Below are 24,056 nucleotides of genomic sequence, written 5' to 3' on the forward strand. Positions count from 1 at the left end.
TGTTCCTCCCTCTGCAATATTTTGGAAGAGTTTGAGAAGGATAGGTGTTTAGCTCTTCTCTAAATGTTTGATAGAATTCGCCTGTGAAGCCATCTGGTCCTGGGCTTTTGTTTGTTGGAAGATTTTTAATCACATTTTCAATTTCAGTGCTTGTGATTAGTCTGTTCATATTTTCTAGTTCTTCCTGGTTCAGTCTCAGAAGGTTGTGCATTTCTAAGAATTTGTCCATTTCTTCCACGTTGTCCATTTTATTGGCATATAGTTGCTTGTAGTAATCTCATGATCCTTTGTATTTCTGCAGTGTCAGTTGTTACTTCCCCTTTTTCATTTCTAATTCTATTGTTTTGAGTCTTCTCCATTTTTTTGTTTACATTATTACTTCCTATAATTTTTTTTAATACAGCAGGTTCTTATTAGTCATCAATTTTATACACATCAGTGTATACATATCAATCCCAGTCGCCCAATTCATCACACCACCACCCCCATCCCCCCACGGCTTTTCCATACATTTCCCTGGGTGTCCATACATTTGTTCTCTACATCTGTGTCTCAATTTCTGCCCTGCAAACCGGTTCATCTATACCATTTTTCTAGGTTCCACATATATGCGTTAATATATGATATTTGTTTTTCTCTTTCTGACTTACTTCACTCTGTATGACAGTCTCTAGATCCATCCACGTCTCCACAAATGACCCACTTTCATTCCTTTTTATGGCTGAGTAATATTCCATTGTATATATGTACCACATCTTCTTTATCCATTCGTCTGTCATTGGGCATTTAGGTTGGTTCCATGACCTGCCTATTGTAAACAGTGCTGCAGTGAACATTGAGGTGCATGTGTCTTTTTGAATTATGGTTTCCTCTGGTTATATTCCCAGTAGTGGGATTGCTGGATCATATGGTAATTCAATTTTTAGTTTTTTAAGGAACCTCCATACTGTTCTCCATAGTGGCTGTATCAGTTTACATTCCCACCAACAGTGCAAGAGGGTTCCCTTTTCTCCACACCCTTTCCAGCATTTGTTGTTTGTACATTTTCTGATGAAGCCCATTCTAACTGGTGTGAAGTGATACCTAACTGCACGTTTGATTTTCATTTCTCTAATAATTAGTGATGTTGAGCAGCTTTTCATGTGCTTCTTGGCCATCTGTATGTCTTCTTTGGAGAAATGTCTATTTAGGTCTTCTGCCCATTTTTGGATTGGATTTTTTTTTTACTATTGAGCTGCATGAGCTGTTTATATATTTTGGACGTTAATCCTCTGTCCATTGATTCGTTTGCAAATATTTTCTCCCATTCTGAGGGATGTCTTTTCGTCTTGTTTATGGTTTCCTTTGCTGTGTAAAAGCTTTGAAGTTTCATTAGGTCCCATTTGTTTATTTTTGTTTTTATTTCCATTACTCTAGGAGGTGGATCAAAAAAGATCTTGCTGTGATTTATGTCAAAGAGTGTTCTTCCTATGTTTTCCTCTAAGAGCTTTATAGTATCCAGTCTTACATTTAGGTCTCAAATCCATTTTGAGTTTATTTTTGTGTATGGTGTTAGGGAGTGTTCTAATTTCATTCTTTTACATGTAGCTGTCCAGTTTTCCCAGCACCACTTATTGAAGAGACTGTCTTTTCTCCATTGTATATCCTTGCCTCCTTTGTCATAGATTAGTTGACCATAGGTGTGTGGGTTTACCTCCGGGCTTTCTATCTTGTTCCATTGATCTATGTTTCTGTTTTTGTGCCAGTACCATATTGTCTTGATTACTGTAGCTTTGTACTATAGTCTGAAGTCAGGGAGTCTGATTCCTCCAGCTCCGTTTTTTTCCCTCAAGACTGCTTTGGCTATTCGGGGTCTTTTGTGTCTCCATACAAATTTTAAGATTTTTTGTTCTAGTTCCATAAAAAAGGCCATTGGTAATTTGGAGGGATTGCATTGAATCTGTAGATTGCTTTGGGTAGTATAGTCATTTTCACAATATTGATTCTTCCAATACAATAACATGATATATTGCTCCATCTGTTGGTATCATCTTTAATTTCTTTCATCAGTGTCTTATAGTTTTGTGCATACAGGTCTTTTGTCTCCCTAGGTAGGTTTATTCCTAGGTATTTTATTCTTTTTGCTGCAGTGGTAAATGGGAGTGTTTCCTTAATTTCTCTTTCAGATTTTTCATCATTAGTGTATATGAATGCAAAAGATTTCTGTGCATTAATTTTGTATCATGCTACTTTACCAAATTTATTGATTGGCCCTAGTAGTTTTCTGGTGGCATCTTTAGGATTCTCTATGTATAGTATCATGTGATCTGCACACAGTGACAGTTTTACTTCTTCTTTTCCAATTTGTATTCCTTTTATTTCTTTTTCTTCTCTGATTGCTGAGGCTAGGACTTCCACAACTATGAATACGAGCAGTGAGAGTGGACATCCTTGTCCTGTTCCTGATCTTAGAGGAAATGCTTTCAGTTTTTCACCATTGAGAATGATGTTTCTTGTGGGTTTGTGGTATATGGCCTTTATTATGTTGATGTGGTATCCCTCTATGCCCACTTTCTGGAGAGTTTTTATCATAAATGGGTGCTGAATTTTGTCAAAGCTTTTTCTGCATCTATTGAGATGATCATATGGTTTTTATTCTTCAATATGTTAATATGGTGTATCACATTGATTGATTTGCGTATATTGAAGAATCCTTGCATCCCTGGGATAAATCCCACTTGATCATGGTGTATGATCCTTTTAATGTGTTGTTGGATTCTGTTTGCTAGTATTTTTTTGAGGATTTTTGCGTCTATATTCATCAGTGACATTGGTCTGCAATTTTCTTTTTTTGTAGTGTCTTTGTCTGGTTTTGGTATCAGGGTGATGGTGGCCTCATAGAATGAGTTTGGGAGTGTTCCTTCCTCTGCAATTTTTTGGAAGAGTTTGAGAAGGATGGGTGTTAGCTCTTCTCTAAATGTTTGATAGAATTCACCTGTGAAGCCATCTGGTCCTGGACTTTTGTTTGTTGGAAGATTTTTAATCACAGGTTCAATTTCATTACTTGTGATTGGTCTGTTCATATTTTCTGATTCTTCCTGGTTCAGTCTTGGAAGGTTATACCTTTCTAAGAATTTGTCCATTTCTTTCAGGTTGTCCACTTTATTGGCATAGAGTTGCCTGTAGTAGTCTCTTTGGATGCTTTGTATTTCTGCAGTGTCTGTTGTAACTTCTCCTTTTTCATTTCTAATTTTATTGATTTGAGTCCTGTCCCTCTTTTTCTTGATGAGTCTGGCTAATGGTTTATCAATTTTGTTTATCTTCTCAAAGAACCAGCTTTTAGTTTTATTAATCCTTGCTGTTCTTTTCTTTGTTTCTATTTCAGTTATTTCTGCTCTGTTCTTTATGATTTCTTTCCTTCTGCTAACTTTGGGTTTGGTTTATTCTTCTTTCTCCAGTTCCTTTAGGTGTAAGGTTAGATTATTTATTTGAGATTTTTCTTGTTTCTTGAGATAGGCTTGTATAGCTATAAACTTCCCTCTTAGAACTGCTTTTGCTGCATCCCATAGGTTTTGGATTGTCGTGTTTTCATTGTCATTTGTCTCTAGCTATTTTTCGATTTCCTTTTTGATTTCTTCAGCAATCTCTTTGTTATTTAGTAATGTAGTGTTTAGCCTCCATGTTTTTGTGTTTTTTACGTTTTTTTCCTTGTAATTCATTTCTAATCTCATAGCATTGTGGTCAGAAAAGATGCTTGATATGATTTCAATTTTCCTAAATTTACTGAGGTTTGATTTGTGACCCAAGGTGTGATCTATCCTGGAGAATGTTCTGTGCACACCTGAGAAAAAGTGTAATCTGCTGCTTTGGGGTGGAATGTCCCATAAATATCAATTAAAGCTATCTGGTCTCTCATGTCATGTAAAGCTTCTCTTTCCTTATTTATTTTCATTTTGGATGGTCTGTCCATTGGTGTAAGTGAAGTGTTAAAGTCCCCCAATATTATTCTGTTATTGTCAATTTTGTCTTTTACAGCTGTTAGCAGTTGCCTTATGTATTGAGGTGCTCCTATGTTGGGTGCATATATATTTATAATTGTTATATCTTCTTCTTCGATTGATCCCTTGATCATTATGTATTGTCCTTCCTTGTCTCTTGTAACATTCTTTATTTTAAAGTCTATTTTATCTGATATGAGTTTTGCTAATCCAGCTTTCTTTTTATTTCCATTTGCATGGAATATCTTTTTCCATCCCCTCACTTTCAGTCTGTATGTGTCCCTAGGTCTGAAGTGGGTCTCTTGTAGACAGCATATAGATGGGTCTTGGTTTTGTATCCGTTCAGAAAACCTGTGTCTTTTGTTTGGAGCATTTAATCCATTTACGTTTAAGGTAATTATCGATATGTATGTTCCTATGACTGTTTTCTTAATTGTTCAGGGTGTGTTTTTGTAGCTCCTCTTCTTCTCTTGTGTTTCCCACTTAGAGAAGTTCCTTTGCCATTTGTTGTAGAGCTGGTTTGGTGGTCCTGAATTCTCTCAGCTTTTGCTTGTCTGTAAAGCTTTTGATTTCTCCATCAAATCTGAGTGAGATCCTTTTCGGGTAGAGTAATCTTGGTTGTAGGTTCTTCCCTTTCATCACTTTAAGTATATCATGCCACTCCCTTCTGGCTTGTAGAGTTTCTGCTGAGAAATCAGCTGTTAACCTTATGGGAGTTCCCTTGTATGTTATTTTTCATTTTTCCCTTGCTGCTTTCAGTAAGTTTTTCTTTGTCTTTAATTTTTGCCAATTTGATTACTATGTGTCTCGGTGTGTTTCTCCTTGGGTTTATCCTGTATGGGACTCGCTGTGCTTCCTGGACTTGGGTGGCTATTCCCTTTCCCATGTTAGGGAAGGTTTCGACTATAACTTCTTCAAATATTTTCTCATGTTCTTTCTCTCTCTTTTCTCCTTTTGGGACTCCTATAATGTGAATGTTGTTATGTTTAATGCTGTCCCAGAGGTCTCTTAGGCTGTCTTCATTTCTTTTCATTCTTTTTTCTTTAGTCTGTTCCGCAGCAGTGAATTCCACCATTCTTTGTTCCAGGTCACTTATCTGTTCTTCTGCCTCAGTTATTCTGCTATTGAGTCCTTCTAGTGTAGTTTTCATTTCAGTTATTGTATTGTTCATCTCTGTTTGTTTGTTCTTTAATTCTTCTAGGTCTTTGTCAAACATTTCTTGCATCTTCTAGATCTTTGCCTCCGTTCTTTTTCCGAGGTCCTGGATCATCTTCACTATCATTATTCTGAATTCTTTTTCTGGAAGGTTGCCTATCTCTACTTCATTTAGTTGTTTTGCTGGGGTTTTATCTTGTTTCTTCATCTGGTATATAGCCCTATGCTTTTTCATCTTGTCTATCTTTCTGTGAATGTGGTTTTTGTTCCACAGGCTGCAGGAGTGTAGTTCTTCTTGCTTCTGCTCTCTGCCCTCTGGTGGATGAGGGTATCTAAGAGGCTTGTGCAAGTTTCCTGATGGGAGGGACTGGTGGTGGGTAGAGCTGGGTGTTGCTCTGGTGGGCAGAGCTCAGTAACACTTTAATCTGCTTGACTGCTGACAGGCAGGGCTGGGTTCCCTCCCTGTTCGTTGTTTGGCCTGAGGTGACCCAACACTGGAGTCTACCTGGGCTCTATGGTGGGGCTAATGGCTGACTCTGGGAGGGCTCACGCCAAGGAGTGCTTCCCAGAACTTATGCTGCCAGTGTCCTTGTCCCCACGGTGAGCCACAGCCACCCCCCGCCTCTGTGAGAGACCCTCCAACACTAGCTGGTAGGTCTGGTTCAGTCTCCCCTGGGGTCACTGCTCCTTCCCTTGGGTCCCAATGCGCACACTGCTTTGTGTGTGCCCTCCAAGAGTGCAGTCTGTGTTTCCCCCTGTCCTGTCTAAGTCCTGCAATCTAATCCCACTAGCCTTCAAAGTTTGATTCTCTAGCAATTCCTCCTCCCATTGCCAGAACCCCAGGTTGGGAAGCCTGACGTGGGGCTCAGAACCTTAACTCCAGTGGGTGGACTTCTGTGGTATAAGTGCTCTCCAGTCTCTGAGTCACCAATGCAGCAGTTATGGGACTTGATTTCGCTGTGATAGCACCCCTCGTACCGTCTCATTGTGGCTTCTCCTTTGTCTTTGGATGTGGGGTATCTTTTTTGGTGAGTTCCGGTGTCTTCCTCTCTATGATTGTCCAGCAGCTAGTTGTGATTCTGGTGTTCTCACAAGAGGGAGTGAGAGCACTTCCTTCTACTCCGCCATCTTGGTTCAGGCTCCCTCCCTTTTTTTCTTGATGAGTCTGGCTAATGGTTTATCAATTTTGTTTATCGTCTCAGAGAACCAGCTTTTAGTTTTACTGATCTTTGCTATCGTTTCCTTCATTTCTTTTTCATTTATTTCTGATCTGATCTTTATGATTTCTTTCCTTCTGCTAACTTTGGCATTTTTTTGTTCTTCTTTCTCTAATTGCTTTACGTGTAAGGTTAGGTTGTTTATCTGAGATGTTTCTTGTTTCTTAAGGTAGGATTGTATTGCTATAAACTTCCCTCTTAGAACTGCTTTTTCTGCATCCCATAGTTTTTGGGCCGTCGTGTTTTCATTCTCATTTGTTTCTAGGTATTTTTTTATTTCCTCTTTGATTTCTTCAGTGATCTCTTGGTTATTAAGTAGTGTGTTGTTTAGCCTCCATGTGTTTATATTTTTTACAGATTTTTTCCTGTAATTGATATCTAGTCTCATAGTGTTGTGGTCGGAAAAGATACTTGATATGATTTCAGTTTACTTAAATTTACCAAGGCTTGATTTGTGACCCAAGATACGATCTATCCTGGAGAATGTTCCATGAGCACTTGAGAAGAATGTGTATTCTGTTGTTTTTGGATGGGTTGTCCTATAAATATCAATTAAGTCCATCTTGTTTAATGTATCATTTAAAGCTTGTGTTCCCTTATTTTTTTTCATTTTGGATGATCTGTCCATTGGTAAAAGTGGGGTGTTAATGTTCCCTACTATGATTGTGTTAATATTGATTTCCCCTTTTACATCTGTTAGCAGTTGCCTAATGTATTGAGGTGCTGCTATGTTGGGTGCATAATTATTTACAATTGTTATATCTTCTTCTTGGATTCATCCCTTGATCATTATGTAGTGTTCTTCTTTGTCTCTTATAATAGTCTTTGTTTTCAAGGCTATTTTGTCTGATATGAGAATTGCTACTCCAGCTTTCTTTTGATTTCCATTTGCATGGAATATCTTTTCCATCCCCTCACTTTCAGTATGTATGTGTCCCTAAGTCTGAAGTGGGTCTCTTGTAGACAGCGTATATATCGGTCTTGTTTTTGTATCCATTCAGCCAGTCTGTGTCTTTTGGTTGGAGTATTTAATCCATTTACATTTAAGGTAATTATCGATATGTATGTTCCTATTACCATTTTCTTAATTGTTTTGGGTTTGTCATTGTAGGTCTTTTCCTTCTCTTGTGTTTCCTGCCTAGAGAAGTTCCTTTAGCATTTGTTGTAAAGCTGGTTTGGTGGTCCTGAATTCTCTTAGCTTTTGCTTGTCTGTAAAGGTTTTAATTTCTCCATCAAATCTGAATGAGATCCTTGCTGGGTAGAGTAATCTTGGTTGTAGGTTTTTCTCCTTCATCACTTTAAATATGTCCTGCCACTCCCTTCTGGCTTGCAGAGTTTATGCTGAAAGATCAGCTGTTAACCTCATGGGGATTCCCTTGTGTGTTATTTGTTGTTTTTCCCTTGCTGCTTTTAATAATTTTTCTTTGTATTTAATTTTTTGATAGTTTGATTAATATGTGTCTTGACGTGTTTTTCCTTGGATTTATCCTATATGGGACTCTCTGTGCTTCCTGGACTTGATTCACTATTTCCTTTCCCATATTAGGGAAGTTTTCAACTGTAATCTCTTCAAATATTTTCTCAGTCCCTTTCTTTTTCTCGTCTTCTTCTGGGACCCCTATAATTCGAATGTTGGTGCGTTTAATGTTGTCCCAGAGGTCTCTGAGACTGTCCTCAATCTTTTCATTCTTTTTTCTTTATTCTGCTCTGCAGTAGGTATTTCCACTATTTTATGTTCCAGGTCACTTATCCATTCTTCTGCCTCAGTTATTCTGCTAATGATCCCTCCTAGAGAATTTTTAATTTCATGTATTGTGTTGTTCATCACTGTTTGTTTGCTCTTTCGTTCTTCTAGGTCCTTGTTAAACAGTTCTTGTCTTTTCTCCATTCTATTCCTGAGATTTTGGATCATCTTCTCTATCATTATTCTGAATTCTTTTTCAGGTAGACTGCCTATCTCCTCTTCATTTGTTAGGTCTGGTGGGTTTTTGCCTTGCTCTTTCATCTGCTGTGTGTTTCTCCGTCTTCTCATTTTGCTTAACTTACTGTGTTTGGGGTCTCCTTTTCGCAGGCTGCAGGTTCGTAGTTCCTGTTGTTTTTGGTGTCTGTCCCCAGTGGCTAAGGTTGGTTCTGTGGGTTATGTAGGCTTCCTGGTGGAGGGGACTAGTGCCTGTGTTCTGGTGGATGAGGCTGGATCTTGTCTTTCTGGTGGGCAGGTCCACATCTGGTGGTGTGTTTTGGGGTTTCTGTGGCCTCATTATGATTTTAGGCATCCTCTCTGCTAATGGATGGGTTTGTGTTTCTGTCTTGCTAGCTGTTTGGCATAGGGTGTCCAGCACTGTAGCTTGCTAATCATTGAGTGGAGCTTGGTCTTGGAGTTGAGATGGAGATCTCTGGGAGATTTTCACCATTTGACATTACATGGAGCTGGGAGGTCTCTTGTGGACCAGTGTCCTGAACTTGGCTCTCCCACCTCAGAGGCACAGCCCTTATGCCTGGCTGGAGCACCAACAGCCTGTCATCCACATGGCTCAGAATAAAACGTAGAAAAAAAAGAAAGAAGAAGATAAAATAAAATAAAATACAATAAAGTAAAATAAAATAAAATAAAGTTATTAAAATAAAAAATAAACAATTTTGTAAGTAATAGAAAGAAAGAAGAGAGCAACAAACCAAAAAACATATCCACCAATGATAACAAGTGCTAAAAACTATACTTAAAAAAAAAAAAAAGGGACAGACAGCACCCTAGGACAAATGGTAAAAGCGAAGCTATACAGACAAAATCACACACAGAAGCATACACATACACACTCACAAAAAGAGAAACAGGGAAAAATATATATATATATCATTGCTCCCAAAGTCCACGTCCTCAGTTTGGGATGATTCTTTGTCTATTCAGGTATTCCACAGATGTAGGGTACATCAAGTTGACTGTGGAGATTTAATCCGCTGCTCCTGAGGCAGCTGGGAGAGATTTCCCTTTCTCTTTGTTCGCACATCTCCTGGGGTTCAGCTTTGGATTTGGCCTCGCCTCTGCGTGTAGGTCACTGAGGGCGTCTGTTCTTCGCTCAGACAGGACGGGGTTAAAGGAGCAGCTGATTCGGGGGTTCTGGCTCACTCAGGCCTGGGGGAGTGAGGGGTACGGATTTCAGGGCAAGCCTGTGGCAGCAGAGGTTGGTGTGACGTTGCACCAGCCTTAGGCGCACTGTGTGTTCTCCTGGGGAAGTTGTCCCTGTATCACCAGACCCTGGCAGTGGCGGGCTGCACAGGCTCCTGGGAGGGGGGTTGTGTATAGTGACCTGTGCTTGCACACAGGCTCCTTGGTGGCTGCAGCAGCAGCCTTAGCGTCTCATGCTCGTCTCTGGGGTCCACGCTGATAGCCACAGCTTGCGCCCGTCTCTGGAGCTCCTTTAAGCCACGCTCTTAATCCCCTCTCCTCACGCACCAGGTAACAAAGAGGCAAGAAAAAGTCTCTTGCCTCTTAGACAGCTCCAGACTTTTTCCCGGACTCCCTCGCAGCTGGCTGTGGTGCACTAGCCCCCTTCAGGCTGTGTTCACGCAGCCAACTTGTCCTCTCCGTGGGATCTGATGGAAGCCCGAGCCTCACCTCCCAGCCCCGGCCCGCCCCGGCGGGTGAGCAGACAAGCCTCTTGGGCTGGTGAGTGCTGGTCGGCACCGATCCTCTGTGCAGGAATCTCTCCGCTTTGCCCTCTGCATCCCTGTTGCTGTGCTCTCTTCCGTGGCTCTGAAGCTTCCCCGCTCCGCCACCCGCAGTCTCCTCCCACGAAGGGTCTTCCTAGTGTGTGAAAACCTTTCCTCCTTCACAGCTCCCTCCCACTGGTGCAGGTTCTGTCCCTATTCTTTTGTCTCTGTTTTTTCTTTTGCCCTACCCAGGTACGTGGGGAGTTTCCTGCCTTTTGGGAAGTCTGTGGTCTTCTGCCAGAGTTCAGTAGGTGTTCTGTAGGAGTTGTTCCACATGTAGTTGTATTTCTGATGTATTTGTGGGGAGGAAGGTGGTCTCCACATCTTACTCTTCCACCATCTTGAAGCTCCCTCTGTTTCTATGTTTGTGTTCAACTGTACTTTCTCTTTTTCTCACTATCTTATAATTTATTTGTTTATATTCCTGGCTCCCCTAATAGACGATGTGAACCTAGAGGGCAACATCTCTGTCTTGTGTAGGTTTTCAATAAAAGGTTACTGAATCAGTGTTATTGGACATGCAGTGGTTTTTCATTTAGTTCATTTTTTATAAGCCTTGTGGGTATTAATGTTTATAATCATAATGAAGGTGGCTGATTAAGCCTTTTTCAAAAATCTGCTCTTATGTGCACATACTTTTTCTTCTTAGGCTCAGAGTTTCTGGGGAAAAAGCTGTTTTACAGTCACGTACCTGAGAAAGCAAGATATATTGACCTTTCTAAAAATACCACCGATCATTTTTCAGCAGTTACCAAAGCCTTTGGCTATATTTTGGTTAAACTAGCATATTTATACTATTATTTTGATACTGTACACTTAACAGAAGCCTGAAGCAACTTGTATTGAAATACTCCCATTTTGATTACATTAATGTCATTAAGAGGAGAAACCCCAAGAGGTTTCTGATCACTTACTTGCCAAATAAATGCACTGGAGAATTCCATTGTCTTCTTGAATATTATATTTTATAAACCTTGTTTTGCAGGCACCTGTGTTGTGATAGTTCACAAACTCAGATGGAGTGGATGGCCAATGTCTTTATCGCCCAGGTATCATATCTGTTTCAACTATCCAGTAAAGTATAACAACTGTTTATAGCAAATGTTAATGTGGTAGTAGTTTTCAAAGAATTTTTAATGAGTTTTATATGTATACTTTTATTTTCTCATTCATGTTTTTTTAAATATATGAGAACCCAGATTTACCCATTACTCTTTGAAAGAGAGTCTACTCTTTGTTGCGTCTTTTTTTTTTTTTTTTTTTGCCAGCCCAGCAGCTCCTCAGCTTGGGGAGGTGCTTCAAGATGGTGGTGTAAGAAATGGACTTGTCTAAGCTGTGGTCCTCCCAGAGTCCCACATTGATCTTTGTTTAGAAAATGTGCTCTTTTCCTTCTTGTTCTCCCCACGGCTTCCTGCTTTTTCCAGAAACAAGGACAGGAACCTACATTTCTTTAAATACATATTGTGTGCTAGATACTTCAAAAGAGTTAACTCATGTATTCCTTGCAACAAATTGCATGGCACTGCTTATAGATGAGGGAACAAAGGTTACCAAAGGCTCCATGATTTGCTTAGGACCATACATTTAGTTAGTGGTTTAACACAGAGGCACCAGAGGCCAACGTCTATACTCAATTCCCCATTTAGTCTCCTCCCTATAGGAGGACTCACTCTTTCAGTGAAGGGTTAAATAGACCCATTAATAGGACTGGTTTCTTCCCCAACCTTGTCTGGCTGAATTCCCAGCAATGCTTCCCCACAAGAGCATTGAAATTCACTGGTAACAATTAAGTTGCCACTTTTTATTACTGAGGATGTGCTTCCCTGTTTCTCTCACAAGTGAGAAGTTAATTCACCCCCAAATCTTGTCTTTATTTGTTCTGAAAACCATTTTCTCTGTTCATTTAACTTATTAACCTTCCCAGTGGTTAATAAACACTGCTTTTCTCAGCCCGATTCTACTATTACTACCTGGGAATACATTTCCAGAAAAAGACCAGTGGCTAACTTTTTAGAGACTTTGCTTCTTTTTTGTGACTGTTTAAAAACCCAGATATTCAAGTCCTACTGTAAAAAGAGTAGGCTTGAAGTATTAGTAAAATTGGAACTATAGAGTCTAAAACTGTTACAGTGTCTGGTTATGGCACAACTAAATTGTTTTCATTTTTATAACTGAAGTCAGTAGACTCTGTAGTTGAAAATCAAGGTGTAAATAGCCAGGAAGCAGAGGTTGCTCTTACCACCAAGTTATTTCTCCCTGACTCACCTGTCCCTCGTTGTGTTTGCCCCAGAGACTCAGCCCAATTACATTTCTTAAGTTCATTCCATTTCTTAGGATTAAGGTAAACACTAAGGTCCTTTTGGATTTGAGGATTTAATGGTTCACCTCCACAGGGAAAGAGATAGGAAAATAGCAAACGTTAATATATACATTAATACATACACACACACACACACACACACACACAAAATCCAACAGTGAGTGCCCCTTACAATGCATTCTTTCTGGTGCCCTGAATACTTTTCTAATATCCATCCCCATCCTTACCCCTGCCTCAGAAGTCTTTGGCTTACATGTCACATTCTCAGAGAAACCTTCCCTGACCTTCAGACCAATTAGACCTTCAGGCTGTAGGAACCCTTAGCATTCTGTACTTCAACACTGTCATACTAATTAAAAAGCTTTTGTGTCTTTAGGTTTATGTCTGTCTTTCCTACTAAAATGTAAACTCCATGAGAGGAAGGACCTTGTCAGTCTTATTAGAACTAATTGTATATCTGCGTCACAGAACCCAATATATCTTACAAAGTACATGCCTGATTAGTATTTCTAAAACAGTATAGAGGATAATCTGATAAAATTTCAAATAGATATTAGTGTGATAAAACAATAAATAAAATAAGCTAGGGAAAGGAAAGCCAGTGTGACTGATATAAGGAGGACATTGAGAAAGATTCTCAGGGAATACCTTTCTAAGTATCTGAAAGGTGTGCTGAGACCTGTCTGAAATGAGGGAGCCAGGTATGCAGGACAGGCAGAGCATTCCAGGGCAGGGATAGGGGTCAGCAAGGTCCTGACATGTTATAATCTTGACTTATTCCATGACTATCATGAAGGCCTATCTGAGAGAGGATGTAAGAGATGAGGAAGGCAGGGGACAAATGATGTAGTCCCAGTTTAGGTGTTTCAGTGGGAAACAAGGGAAAGATATAATCAGCTTATATTACTGGAAAATAATAATTTTGGTTCCTTTGTTGAACTGCACTGTAGGAGGTCAAAGATGGAAGCAGGAAGAACAGCTCTGTGGAAGAAGATGGCAGCTCAGACTAGGGTGGTAACAGTGGGTCTGGTAAGACATATTCAGATCCAGGAATATTTGAAGGTAGAGGCAGTAAGGCTTACAGATTGATCAGCTATAGCAGTTTGAGAGGAGTAGAAATCAAGGAAGAGTCCTAGTTGTTTGGCCTTGGGCAGCTGATGAGTGTAGGTGACATTATCAGAGATGCAGAAGAAAATTGAGAGTTCTATTTTGGCCACATGAAATTTGAGATGCCTGTTAGACATACAAGGGGATATGATGAGCAGCAGTTTAGGTGTATAGATCAAAAACTCAGGCAAAAGTTTGGGGCCGAAATGTAAATTTTGTGGAAGTCAGCATTTGGATTGTATTGAAAGGCCATGGGAGGATAGGGTGAGATGAGAGACTGTATGAATGAGAGAGAATTCGAACACAAAATTGGAGAGGGGAGGCTATAGGGAGAGAGATAGAAAGAGAAGACAGACAAATAAGCCCTAGGACATTCCAAACGTTAAAGGTCAAACAGAAGCGAAAAATTGAGCAAAAGAAATAAGAAGCTTTGAGGAAGGATAACCAGGTGATACGTGTAGAGAATTCTATCAAGGAATTAGAGGATAGAATATTAAACCAGCAGAGGCCCTGAGCCAACAGGAAGCAATGTGAGCAAGTGCATGTGTTCAGCATTGTGAAAAAAAATCATTGTACAACAGAGTGTGGGGCATATTTGTTCTCATATTATTGACTATATATTCTGGCCCACTGAGTGATTATAGATGTGATTGGGGCAGAGTTATTTATAATCAGAGTAAATACTTATTGGAAGAGAAGGGAGCCTTGTTTATATGGCTATAGATGCAGAGAGACTGGTACCTTTCATGGTGGGAAAATGAAAGTATTGGATGATTACTAATAATTTTTCAATTAAGTCAGTGAGGTCACCACATGTGAGTCAGGAGTGGGTATTAGAAGTGTAGGGGCAGAATAAAAGATGAGATATTACCTTCAGAGAGTGCGGGAGCCAGTTGTACTATACTAGAATATAAAGGGAAGGCTAAGTGCTCACTTGAAATTTAAGGGTAAATTTAAAGTGAGATGAATCTCCAGATTGATTTTCTATTTTTTATTTCCCCTCCATCAATTTGGAGGCACCCATGGAGTAAGTAGAATTGGGTTTAACTAGGCTTGGGGCTTTGCCAGGCAAGTGTGATAGAAGGAGAAGCAACACAGGACTTGATCTTATTTATAAGGAGGTGAGTATACTGATTGACCATGAAATCTAAGCCAGACTTTGAAGGAAGTGGGAAAAAATGTGAAAAGTAGAATGGTGGTAGAGAATGGACTGAAGGTCTCAAGGAGTCTAAAGAATATTTAGGGTTAATGAAACTAAACTAGGTTACCTGGAAAAATGTCAAGGTCAGAATGTGAGAGGCAGAACCATGTTTATTGCAGGATTATTCATCATAGGCAAGGTATGGAAACAACCTTAAGTGTCTATTGATGGATGAATGGATAAAGAAGATGTGTGTAGTGTGTGTGTATATACACACACACATATATATACAAACATGTATACAATGGAATATTGTTCAGCCCTAAAAAAGGAAATCTGTCATTTGGGACAACATGGATGAACCTGGAGGGCATTTTGCTAAGTGAATTAAGCCAGACAAAGACAATTACTGCATGGTATCCCATATAAAAATCAAACTCATAGAAACAGAATGGAACATTTGGTTGCCAGGGGCTGTGGGGGAAATAGTGAGAGGTTGGTAAAAGGGTACATACTTTCAGGTATAAGATGAATAAGGTCTGAGGATCTAATAGATGACATGATGACTATAGTTCATAACACTGTATTATATAATTTAAATTTGCAAAGAGAGTAGAACTTAAATGTTCTCACCAAAAGAAACCCAGAAAGGTTAAATATGTGAGATGATAGATATGTTGATTAACTCGATGGGGGGAATCCTTTCACAATGTATGCATGTATCAAATCATCACGTTGTACACTTTAAATATCTTACAGTTTTGTCAATTATACCTCAGTAAAGCTGTGGGGGAAAAATTTGAAAAAGAAAGTGGGATGCAGAAATGAAGATTTGGGGATGTGATCACTGGTTATAATAATGAGAGTATGATCCTCAGCTATATGCTCCATGCAGTATGACTTTTGAAGTCACTTATACATAACTATAAATGTTATCAGAACATATTACTTAGATCTAAAGATTTCTGTTATTGGGAAAAATACCTCTTAGATCAATCCAGTGACAACTAATTAGCTGGTATTCACAACATTGTATATCATGTCAGAAAAAAAAATGTGTTTTAAAACTACATTTGCTCTTAGATTCTTCGAAATACCGTTTAACACATATATTATACATCAGTGAGTAAAAGTGTAGGCATAATTCATAGGATTACCTAATTCCTTCCCAGCCAGTATTCTCCCAGCTTTACATGTTGGGAACATCCCAATTATGTAATATCAAAGTTTTTTTTACCAAGTTTAAGACCATGACATAAAAATAATAATATGAAGCTTGTAACTTTCTCTCTGATTGAAATATTGTATAATTTACCATTGTAGATTTGCTGAACCAAAGTAAGCACTTCACTGAAATCCAAGGGTAGATCTGATGCCTATGCACTAAATCTAGTAATAATAGGACCTGCACTGTAGGATCATTGAGGATTAAATGAGATAATATCTGTATATTGATAAGCACAAAGCCAAGCAGTCTGCCCCTCAATATAACTTAGCTGCTATTTTATAGTGAGTATATAGTCAACATTTGTTGAAATTAGTTCTTTGCTATAAAACACGACGTTAAACTACTAATCGCAACATAAGAATAAGAATCTGTTCATTCTTAAGAGTAGAGGAGAAGAATGAGTAGGCATTTAGCTATATAGTTTACCAAATGGTTTTCATTTCATCATAACATCTGTAAGCGTCTCATTGTGTGTAGTTGGTATTCTTTCACAGGTTGTTGTCTGAAAATCAATTTGTTTTTCCCAACTTCTGAAAAGTTAATCTACCCTGAAGAATAGAAAAATTCTTTAAAGATTTTTCTTTTATATGCATATCTTAAGGATTTATCATCCAAGAGCTTATATTTTTAACCTATGGATATTTCTCCCCTTTGCAAAATTACCTTTTCTCCAGTCATATCTATAATTGCTCAGTGCCCAGAATATGTAGTCAATAGTTTGAGAACAAATGTGCGCCACTCTGTTGTACAATGATTTTCAGTATAAATGTCTGTGTACAAGGTAACGTTTCTTTGGAATTCAATTAGATGAAAAAGTAACATTTTTCAAAAGGTCATAAAATAAAGATAATTTTTCCAATAGCCATGCCTTAGGTTGACTTGGGGTATATATAATGTCAAATTATTTTGACACTAAAGTTGTCTTTGGTGGTAAGGGAAAATGAATGTACAGTTGCTTTGATTACAGGGCCTAAAAATGTAGACACGTATATTATTTTTCTTCCACAAAGAGATTTGCCGGTTTCCTTAAATATTTTTCCCCTTTTGGTTGGATAAGTAGTACAGAAGGCATGTATTTGAAGTTTAGAAATTGAACTGAGACCTCAAAGCTCAGTTCACTTGAGAGTTTTACATCCTCAAGCCGTGCCACCATCAGAGTGAACATCATAATTACAAACAGCCTTCTCATGGAAAGCAGATCATCTGACTTGGATATATGAGAAAGGAGCCAAGTGACTATATAATTTGGTGTACCACATAATAAAATCACACACCCACAGCAAGAAATTGTGTTTCCACAGCATGAAAATGATATATGGCCACCAGCTGGAAAGGAACGAAAACGTTCTATAACCAAAACTCCCAAAATTGGAGGTTTGCCTCTAATTCCCATCCAGCATGAGAAAAATGCAACCCAAGACTGGAGAGATATTGAGGTAAGGTTAGGATTTTATTTGTTTTTATATTAATCATAGCATTTGTTTTCTTATGTCTTAATGTGATTAAATGCATTAATTACTTCATTGGTTTCAAAAGCACAGTAATAAGCACTTTGAAAAGCACAGTAAAAATCACATCCATCAAGAAACCTTTATGAATAACCTTATGCCACTCTCTGAAGTTTTATATTTTATTAACTTCTCTTAAATGATCAATTTTAATAATGTCATTGCCCACTCAATTAAATATGTAAATGCCACTTTTTTTTTTTTTTATTCCTAAAGTGGCCAAGAATGTTAAATATGTATATAGAAGTTCTGGTGATAAAAACCACAGTCTCAAATTAGCCTTACAAGTTCACTTCTAACCTCCTTAGAATGAGCCCATGGCAGAATGTCTGGAGCCATGGTAACTAGACTTTCCAGTAACACAATCAAATTTCAGAGGCTGGGAACCGATGGGGTGTCTCAGTTAATATAAGGAACTGCAAGATGACCCCTGAGCATCAATAAAGAAGATTTGGTATCTTTCATGAAAACTGTGTGCTTTCCTTCTCACCTTGAAGGGCAGAGTGACCATAAATAGCATCAGTCTTGATTCAGGAAAAGACATAGGCTGTTTGCACTCAAAACTCATTACACAATTTGCAGCTAATGTGCATTTCAAGGCCTTAAATGAGTCCCTCAAAGCAAAAAGAAAAGCATGTAAAAGATACTGTTATTTCTTCTTGGAGCCTAGGTTTGGCCATTAAGCTGTGTGAGTTTCTTGCTTTCCAAACAGGAATAACTTTTTTTGTTGTTTTTTAATTTTACTGGAGTATAGTTGATTTACAACGTTGTGTTAGTTTCAGGTGTAACAGGAATAACTTTTGAAAGACAGAAGCCATTTTAATTTAGTGATCAGATTTTTTTTTAATGTTTTTCCATGACTGTCTTTCCTTGAACGTTTATCTCACTGTAATATGCTTCTTCTCTAGAAGATAAAAGCTTTGAAATAATGGTTTATTCCCTTTGTTGCCTGTTCAGTCCTTATGTGATCAAAAGGAGGAATAAGACAGCAAGAACTCAGGAGCTTGTCCCTCCTGCCATTCTGCGCTTACAGGTTTTTCTTCCTAATAAACTGCTTTGCAGAACTATGGATTCCTCAGCTAATCTGGAATCTTAAAATTTTAAGAGTCATGTTTCCCAAGAACCCAGATTAGGGAACACAGAAACATAGGGAGTAGATATGTCCTGCTGTGACTCCAGCTTCTCCTGACCAGTGTCTCAGGATTGATTATGGAGCAAAGCAAAAAATAAATTATTAAGATCAAAATACATTAACCAGTATCCAGTACAGAACTGAGGTGATGACTGAATATATAATAATTTCTTACTTAATCCCAAATCCAGAATTTCAGAGACAATTTTTTTTTAGCATACTTGAGACCAGAAAACTGTACAAAAACTGTAACAAAATCGTTAAAGGCTTCGAAAGCAATTTTGTGAAATATTAATTGCTAGAAAATTTGTTAGTAAACTAAACCAAGCTTTTTTGTAAATTTAGTAAATGTGGTAATTCAACAAATTTTAAAATTTAATTCTTGAAAAGAATTAAGACAAAATTAAAATTGCAAGTTTTCATATGAACCAATGAAATATTTGTTATTGAATTAGATTTATGTAAATATGTAATATATTAATAAAATGACAAAGTATTACTAAGATTAGATTCATAAGAAAAAAATATAGTCATATCAACAGATATATTCAAGAAGGGTTGCTTTTCAAACAAATTGTTGACAGATTGGTGAATTTGGTGACTTCCCATTCCGTGAGCTGTCTTGCTTTCATGAGGTTCAGTTGAAACTTGTATGAGAATACCTCCTCCAGGCAGGGAAGGCTTCCTGGAGGAAGTGACTTCCAAAATTAATTGAGTAAATTAGTAGTGAGCTAGTGAATAAGCCAGGGGAAGTAAGTTGTTGACAAAGGAAATCATACAAGATGAGGCAAATAGTGCATAAGAATGTACAAGCTAGATGCTACCTACGGCCCTCCTACTTCCTCTTAGGTACCTACTTCATCATGTTCATTGTGCTCAGCTTTTATCTGTAAGCTCCTAGGGATAATAAAAGCCCTTACTTCATAGCAGGGTGTTCTCTCTGCTGGGAGACACACTCCATTTCAGATCCTCATTTCCATTTAAACAAACAGTTGTCTCTAAATGCCCTCTGACACAAACTGGCATCGTCTGGACCAGCCTACCGTTTACTCTCCTAATTTCATACCTTATCAGTCTTTCTTTTTAAATTATTAAGACCTTAAGGATAGTGCAGCACATAAATGATGCCCTTCTTTCCACAGTAGTGATGCCTTGGCTTTCTTTCCCCACAACATGCAAAGGCACTCCACACACCATATTGTTCATGCAAAGCACTCACTGCCATCTCTTCTTGATTTCTACCAGTTCACTTCATCATGCCTCCCCACCTTTGTATAAGGTTATGTCATTTAGGCTAATATTATAGTTTTACTTGAAATTTCAGCATTACATGTATGAATATTTGGCCTCTAAATTCTGCATCTAAGAGCGTCCCAAAGTCTTTCTGCTGATAATTGAAAAGTAATGAGAACTGTATAATATATAAAACCACTCTATATTGATCCTTGATTTTCCCTAATAGATGTCATATGAAACTTTTTAATAAGATTCACATTTATAAACTCCCAGTCACATTCCTATGCTAAATAGCCATAATTTTTACTAATCTCTCATATTTTTTTGTACTGTGATAAAATACACATAAAATTTTCCATTTTAACCATTTTAAGTGCATAGTACATTAATTACATTCACATGGTTGTGTAAGTATTACTACTATCTCTCTTAGACATATTCTAATTAAACTTTGGAATTCAACTAGATATTAAATAACTAAATATTTCTTCCTATCAGTTTTAGAGAAGAAATATTTATCTGAGATGTATAATCATGAGCTTATCAGAAAATTCTAAATTGCAAAATTATTTATAAATTATGTTGATTAAAATGTTTTTATTCAGCTTGAATTTGACTGTTATAAAATTTCATGGCCCGATCTGCTGAAATTTAGGAAAATAGAACAGAATATTAAACATCTGAATTTTTTTAAGCTTTCTTCATTTCCTATTCAGAAAATATTTATTGACCACTTCCTGTGTGCAGGCACTGTAATAGGTTTGCACGTCAATGAACAAGTCAAACAAAAGAATCCTTGCATTGCATTGACTTTCTAGCAGGGCATTCAGATAATCACAAGAGATATAAGTAGCTTGTCTAGTATATTAGAAAGTGATGAGCACTATAGAGAAAAATAAAGAGGTGAGGTGTTGCCCTTTAAACATTATATTAGACATCCTTAGTTACAGCACTGTTTATGCTACTCAGTTTCATTCTTTGTTTTTCAAAATAGTATTTAAAAAAATTTTTATTTTATATTGGAGTATAGTTGATTAACAATGTTGTGTTAGTTTCAGGTGTACAGCAAAGTGATCCAGTTATGCAAAGTGATCCAGTTATACATATACATGTATCTATTCTTTTTCAAATTCTTTTCCCATTAGGTTATTACAGAATATTGAGCAGAGTTCCCTGTTCTATCCAGGAGGACCTTGTTGGTTATCTATTTTAAATATAGCAGTGCTTTGGGTAGTATAGTCATTCTGACAATGTGGATTCTGACAATGCAAGAATATGGTATATCTCTCCATCTGTTTGTGTCATCTTCGATTTCTTTCATCAGTGTCTTATAGTTTTCAGAGTACAAGTTTTCTGCCTCCTTAGGTAGGTTTATTCCTAGGTATTTTATTCTTTTTGATGAGATGGTAAATGAGATTGTTTCTTTAATTTCTCTTTCTGATCTTTCATAGTTAGTGTGTAGAAATGCAAGATTGCTGTGTAATAATTTTGTATCCTGCAACTTTACCGAATTCATTGATGAGCTCTAGTAGTTTTCTGGTAGCATCTTTAGGATTTTCTATGTATAGTATCATGTCATCTGCAAACAGTGACAGTTTTACTTCTTCTTTTCCAATTTGCATTCCTTTTCTTTCTTTCTATTCTCTGATTGCCGTGACTATGACTTCCAAAGCTATGTTGAATAAAAGTGGTGCAATTGAACACCCTTCTCTTGTCCCTGATCTTAGAGGAAATGCTTTTAGCTTTTCACTGTTGGATATAATGTTAGCTTTGGGTTTGTCATATATGGTCTTTATTATGTTGAGGTATGTTCCTTCTATGTGCACTTTCTGGAGAGTTTTTATCATAAATGGATGTTGAATTTTGTCAAAAGCTTATTCTGCATGTATTGAGGTGATCATATGGTTTTTATTCTTCAATTTGTTGATGTGGTGTATCACACTGAATGATTTGCAGATACTGAAGAATCCTTGCATCCCTGGGATGAATCCCACTTGATCATGGTGTATGATCCTCTTAATGTATTGTTGGATTCAGATTGCTAGTATTTTGTTGAGGATTTTTGCATCTACGTTCACCAGTGCTATTGGCCTGTAATTTTCTTTTTTTGTAGTATCTTTGTCAGGTTTTGGTACCAGGATGATGATGGCCTCATAGAATGAGTTTGGGAGTTTTCCTTCCTCTGCAATTTTTTGGAACACTTTCAGAAGGATAGGTGTTAGTTCTTCTCTAAATGTTTAACAGAATTCACCTGTGAAGCCATCTGGTCCTGGACTTTTGTTTGTTGGGAGTTTTTTAATCACAGTTTCAATTTCAGTACTGCTGACTGATCTGTTCATATTTTTTATTTCTTTCTGGTTCAGTCTTAGGAGATCGTACCTTTCTAAGAATTTGTCCATTTCTTCCAGGTTTTCCACTTTATTAACGTATAGTTGTTTGAAGTAGTTTCTTTTGATCCTCTGTATTTCTGTGGTGTTGCTGTAACTTCTCCTTTTTCATTTCTAATTTTATTGATTTGAGCCTTCTCCCTTTTTTTCTTGATGAGTGTGGCTAAAGGTTTATCGATTTTATTTTTTCAAAGAACCAGCTTTTTAGTTTCATTGATATTCTGTTGTTTTCTTCATTTCTATTTCATTTATTTCTGCTCTGATCTTTATGATTTCTTTCCTTCTACTAACTTTGGGTTTTTGTTCTTCTTTCTCTAGTTGCTTTAAGCGTAAGGTTAGGTTGTTTATTTGTAATTTTTCTTGTTTCCTGAGGTAAGATTACATTGCTATACAGGTCCCTCTTAGAACTGCTTTTGCTGCATCCATAGGTTTTGGATCATTGTGCTTTCATTTTCATTTGTCTCTGGGTATCTTCTGATTTCCTCTTTGATTTCTTCAGTGATCCATTGGTTGTTTAATAGCATATTGTTTAGCCTTCACATGTTTGTGTTTTTTACGGGTTTTTTTCTTATAGTTGATTTCTAATCTCATATCGTTGTGGTCGGAAGAGATGCTTGATAATGATTTCAATTTTCTTAAATTTACCAAGGCTCACTTTATGGTCCTGCACGTGGCCTGGAGAATGTTCCATGTGCACATGAGAAGAATATGTATTCTGCTGCTTTGGGATGTAATGCTCTATAAATCTCAATTAAGTCCATCTGGTCTAATGTGTCATTTAAAGTGTGTTTCCTTACTGATTTTTTGTCTGGATGATCTGTCCGTTGATGAAAATGGGGTGTTAAAGTCCCTCACTATTATTGTGTTACTGTCGATTTCTCCTTATATGGCTGTTAGTATTTGCCCTATATATTGAGGCACCTATGTTGGGTGCTTATATATTTACAATTGTTGTATCTTCTTCTTGGATTGATCCCTTGATCATTATGTGGTGTCCTTCTTTGTCTCTTGTAACATTCTTTATTCTAAAGCCTATTTTGTCTGAGTATTGCTACTCCAGCTTTCTTTTGATTTCCATTTGCATGGAACACCTTTTTGCATCCCCTCACTTTTAGTCTGTATGTGTCCCTAGATCTGAAGTGTGTCTCTTGTAGACAGAATATATATAGGGGTTTTGTTTTTGTATCCATTCAGCCAGTCTGTTTTTGGTGGGAGCATTCATTCCATTTAGCTTTAAGGTAATTATCAATATATATGTTCTTATTGCCATTTTGTTAATTGTTTTGGATTTGCTTTTGCAGCTCTTTTTTCTTCCCTTCCTCTTTTGTTCTCTTCTCTTGTGAATTGATGACTAACTTTAGTATTGTGTTTGGATTCCTTTTTCTTTTCTGTGAGTGTATCTGTTGTATATTTGCAGTTTGCAGTTACCATGAGGTTTTGATATAGCAGTCTATATACAAACAAGATTGTTTTAAGTTGTTGGTCTTTTCATTTCAAATGCATTTCCAATATCCTGCATTTGTGCTCTCCTCGTCTCACAGTTGCTGGTTTTGGTAACCATATTTGTGTGCAGATGATTTCCTACCTTTACTGTATGTTTGCCTTTACCAGAAAACTTTTCTATTTGTAATTTTCTTGTTTCTAGTTGTGGCCTTTTCTTTTCTGCTTTGAGAAGTGCTGTTAGCATTTGTTGCAAAGCTGGTCTGGTGGTGCTGAATTCTCTTAGCTTTGGCTTGTCTGTAAAGCTTTTGATTTCTCCCTCAAATGTGAATGAGCGCCTTGCTGGACAGAGTATTCTTGGTTGTAGGTTCTTCCCTTTCATCACTTTAAATATATCGTGCCACTCCCTCTGGCTTGTAAAGTTTCTGCTGAGAAATCAGCTGTTAACCTTACGGGAGTTCCCTTGTATGTTATTTGTCTCTTTTCCCTTGTTGCTTTTA

The 24,056-nt window shown here is 37.6% G+C and overlaps 1 protein-coding gene across 8 annotated transcripts in view; it reads left to right on the forward strand.

The window, feature by feature from the left end:
• ARAP2 (ArfGAP with RhoGAP domain, ankyrin repeat and PH domain 2) overlaps positions 1–24,056 on the forward strand; it is a 206,873-nt gene that overhangs the window by 177,606 nt on the left and 5,211 nt on the right. For 7 of the 8 annotated variants that reach the window (XM_082464518.1, XM_082464520.1, XM_082464519.1 and 4 more), the window contains 2 exons: positions 11,043–11,106; positions 17,155–17,289. The exons of the other annotated variant lie outside the window; for it this stretch is intronic. In XM_082464518.1, coding sequence (XP_082320644.1) covers positions 11,043–11,106; positions 17,155–17,289 — 199 coding nt within the window. The remainder of the gene's footprint in view (positions 1–11,042; positions 11,107–17,154; positions 17,290–24,056) is intronic. 8 annotated transcript variants of the gene reach the window in all.

The sequence above is a fragment of the Balaenoptera physalus genome (assembly GCF_965194825.1).
Source record: "Balaenoptera physalus genome assembly, chromosome: 5".
NCBI lineage: Eukaryota > Metazoa > Chordata > Mammalia > Artiodactyla > Balaenopteridae > Balaenoptera > Balaenoptera physalus.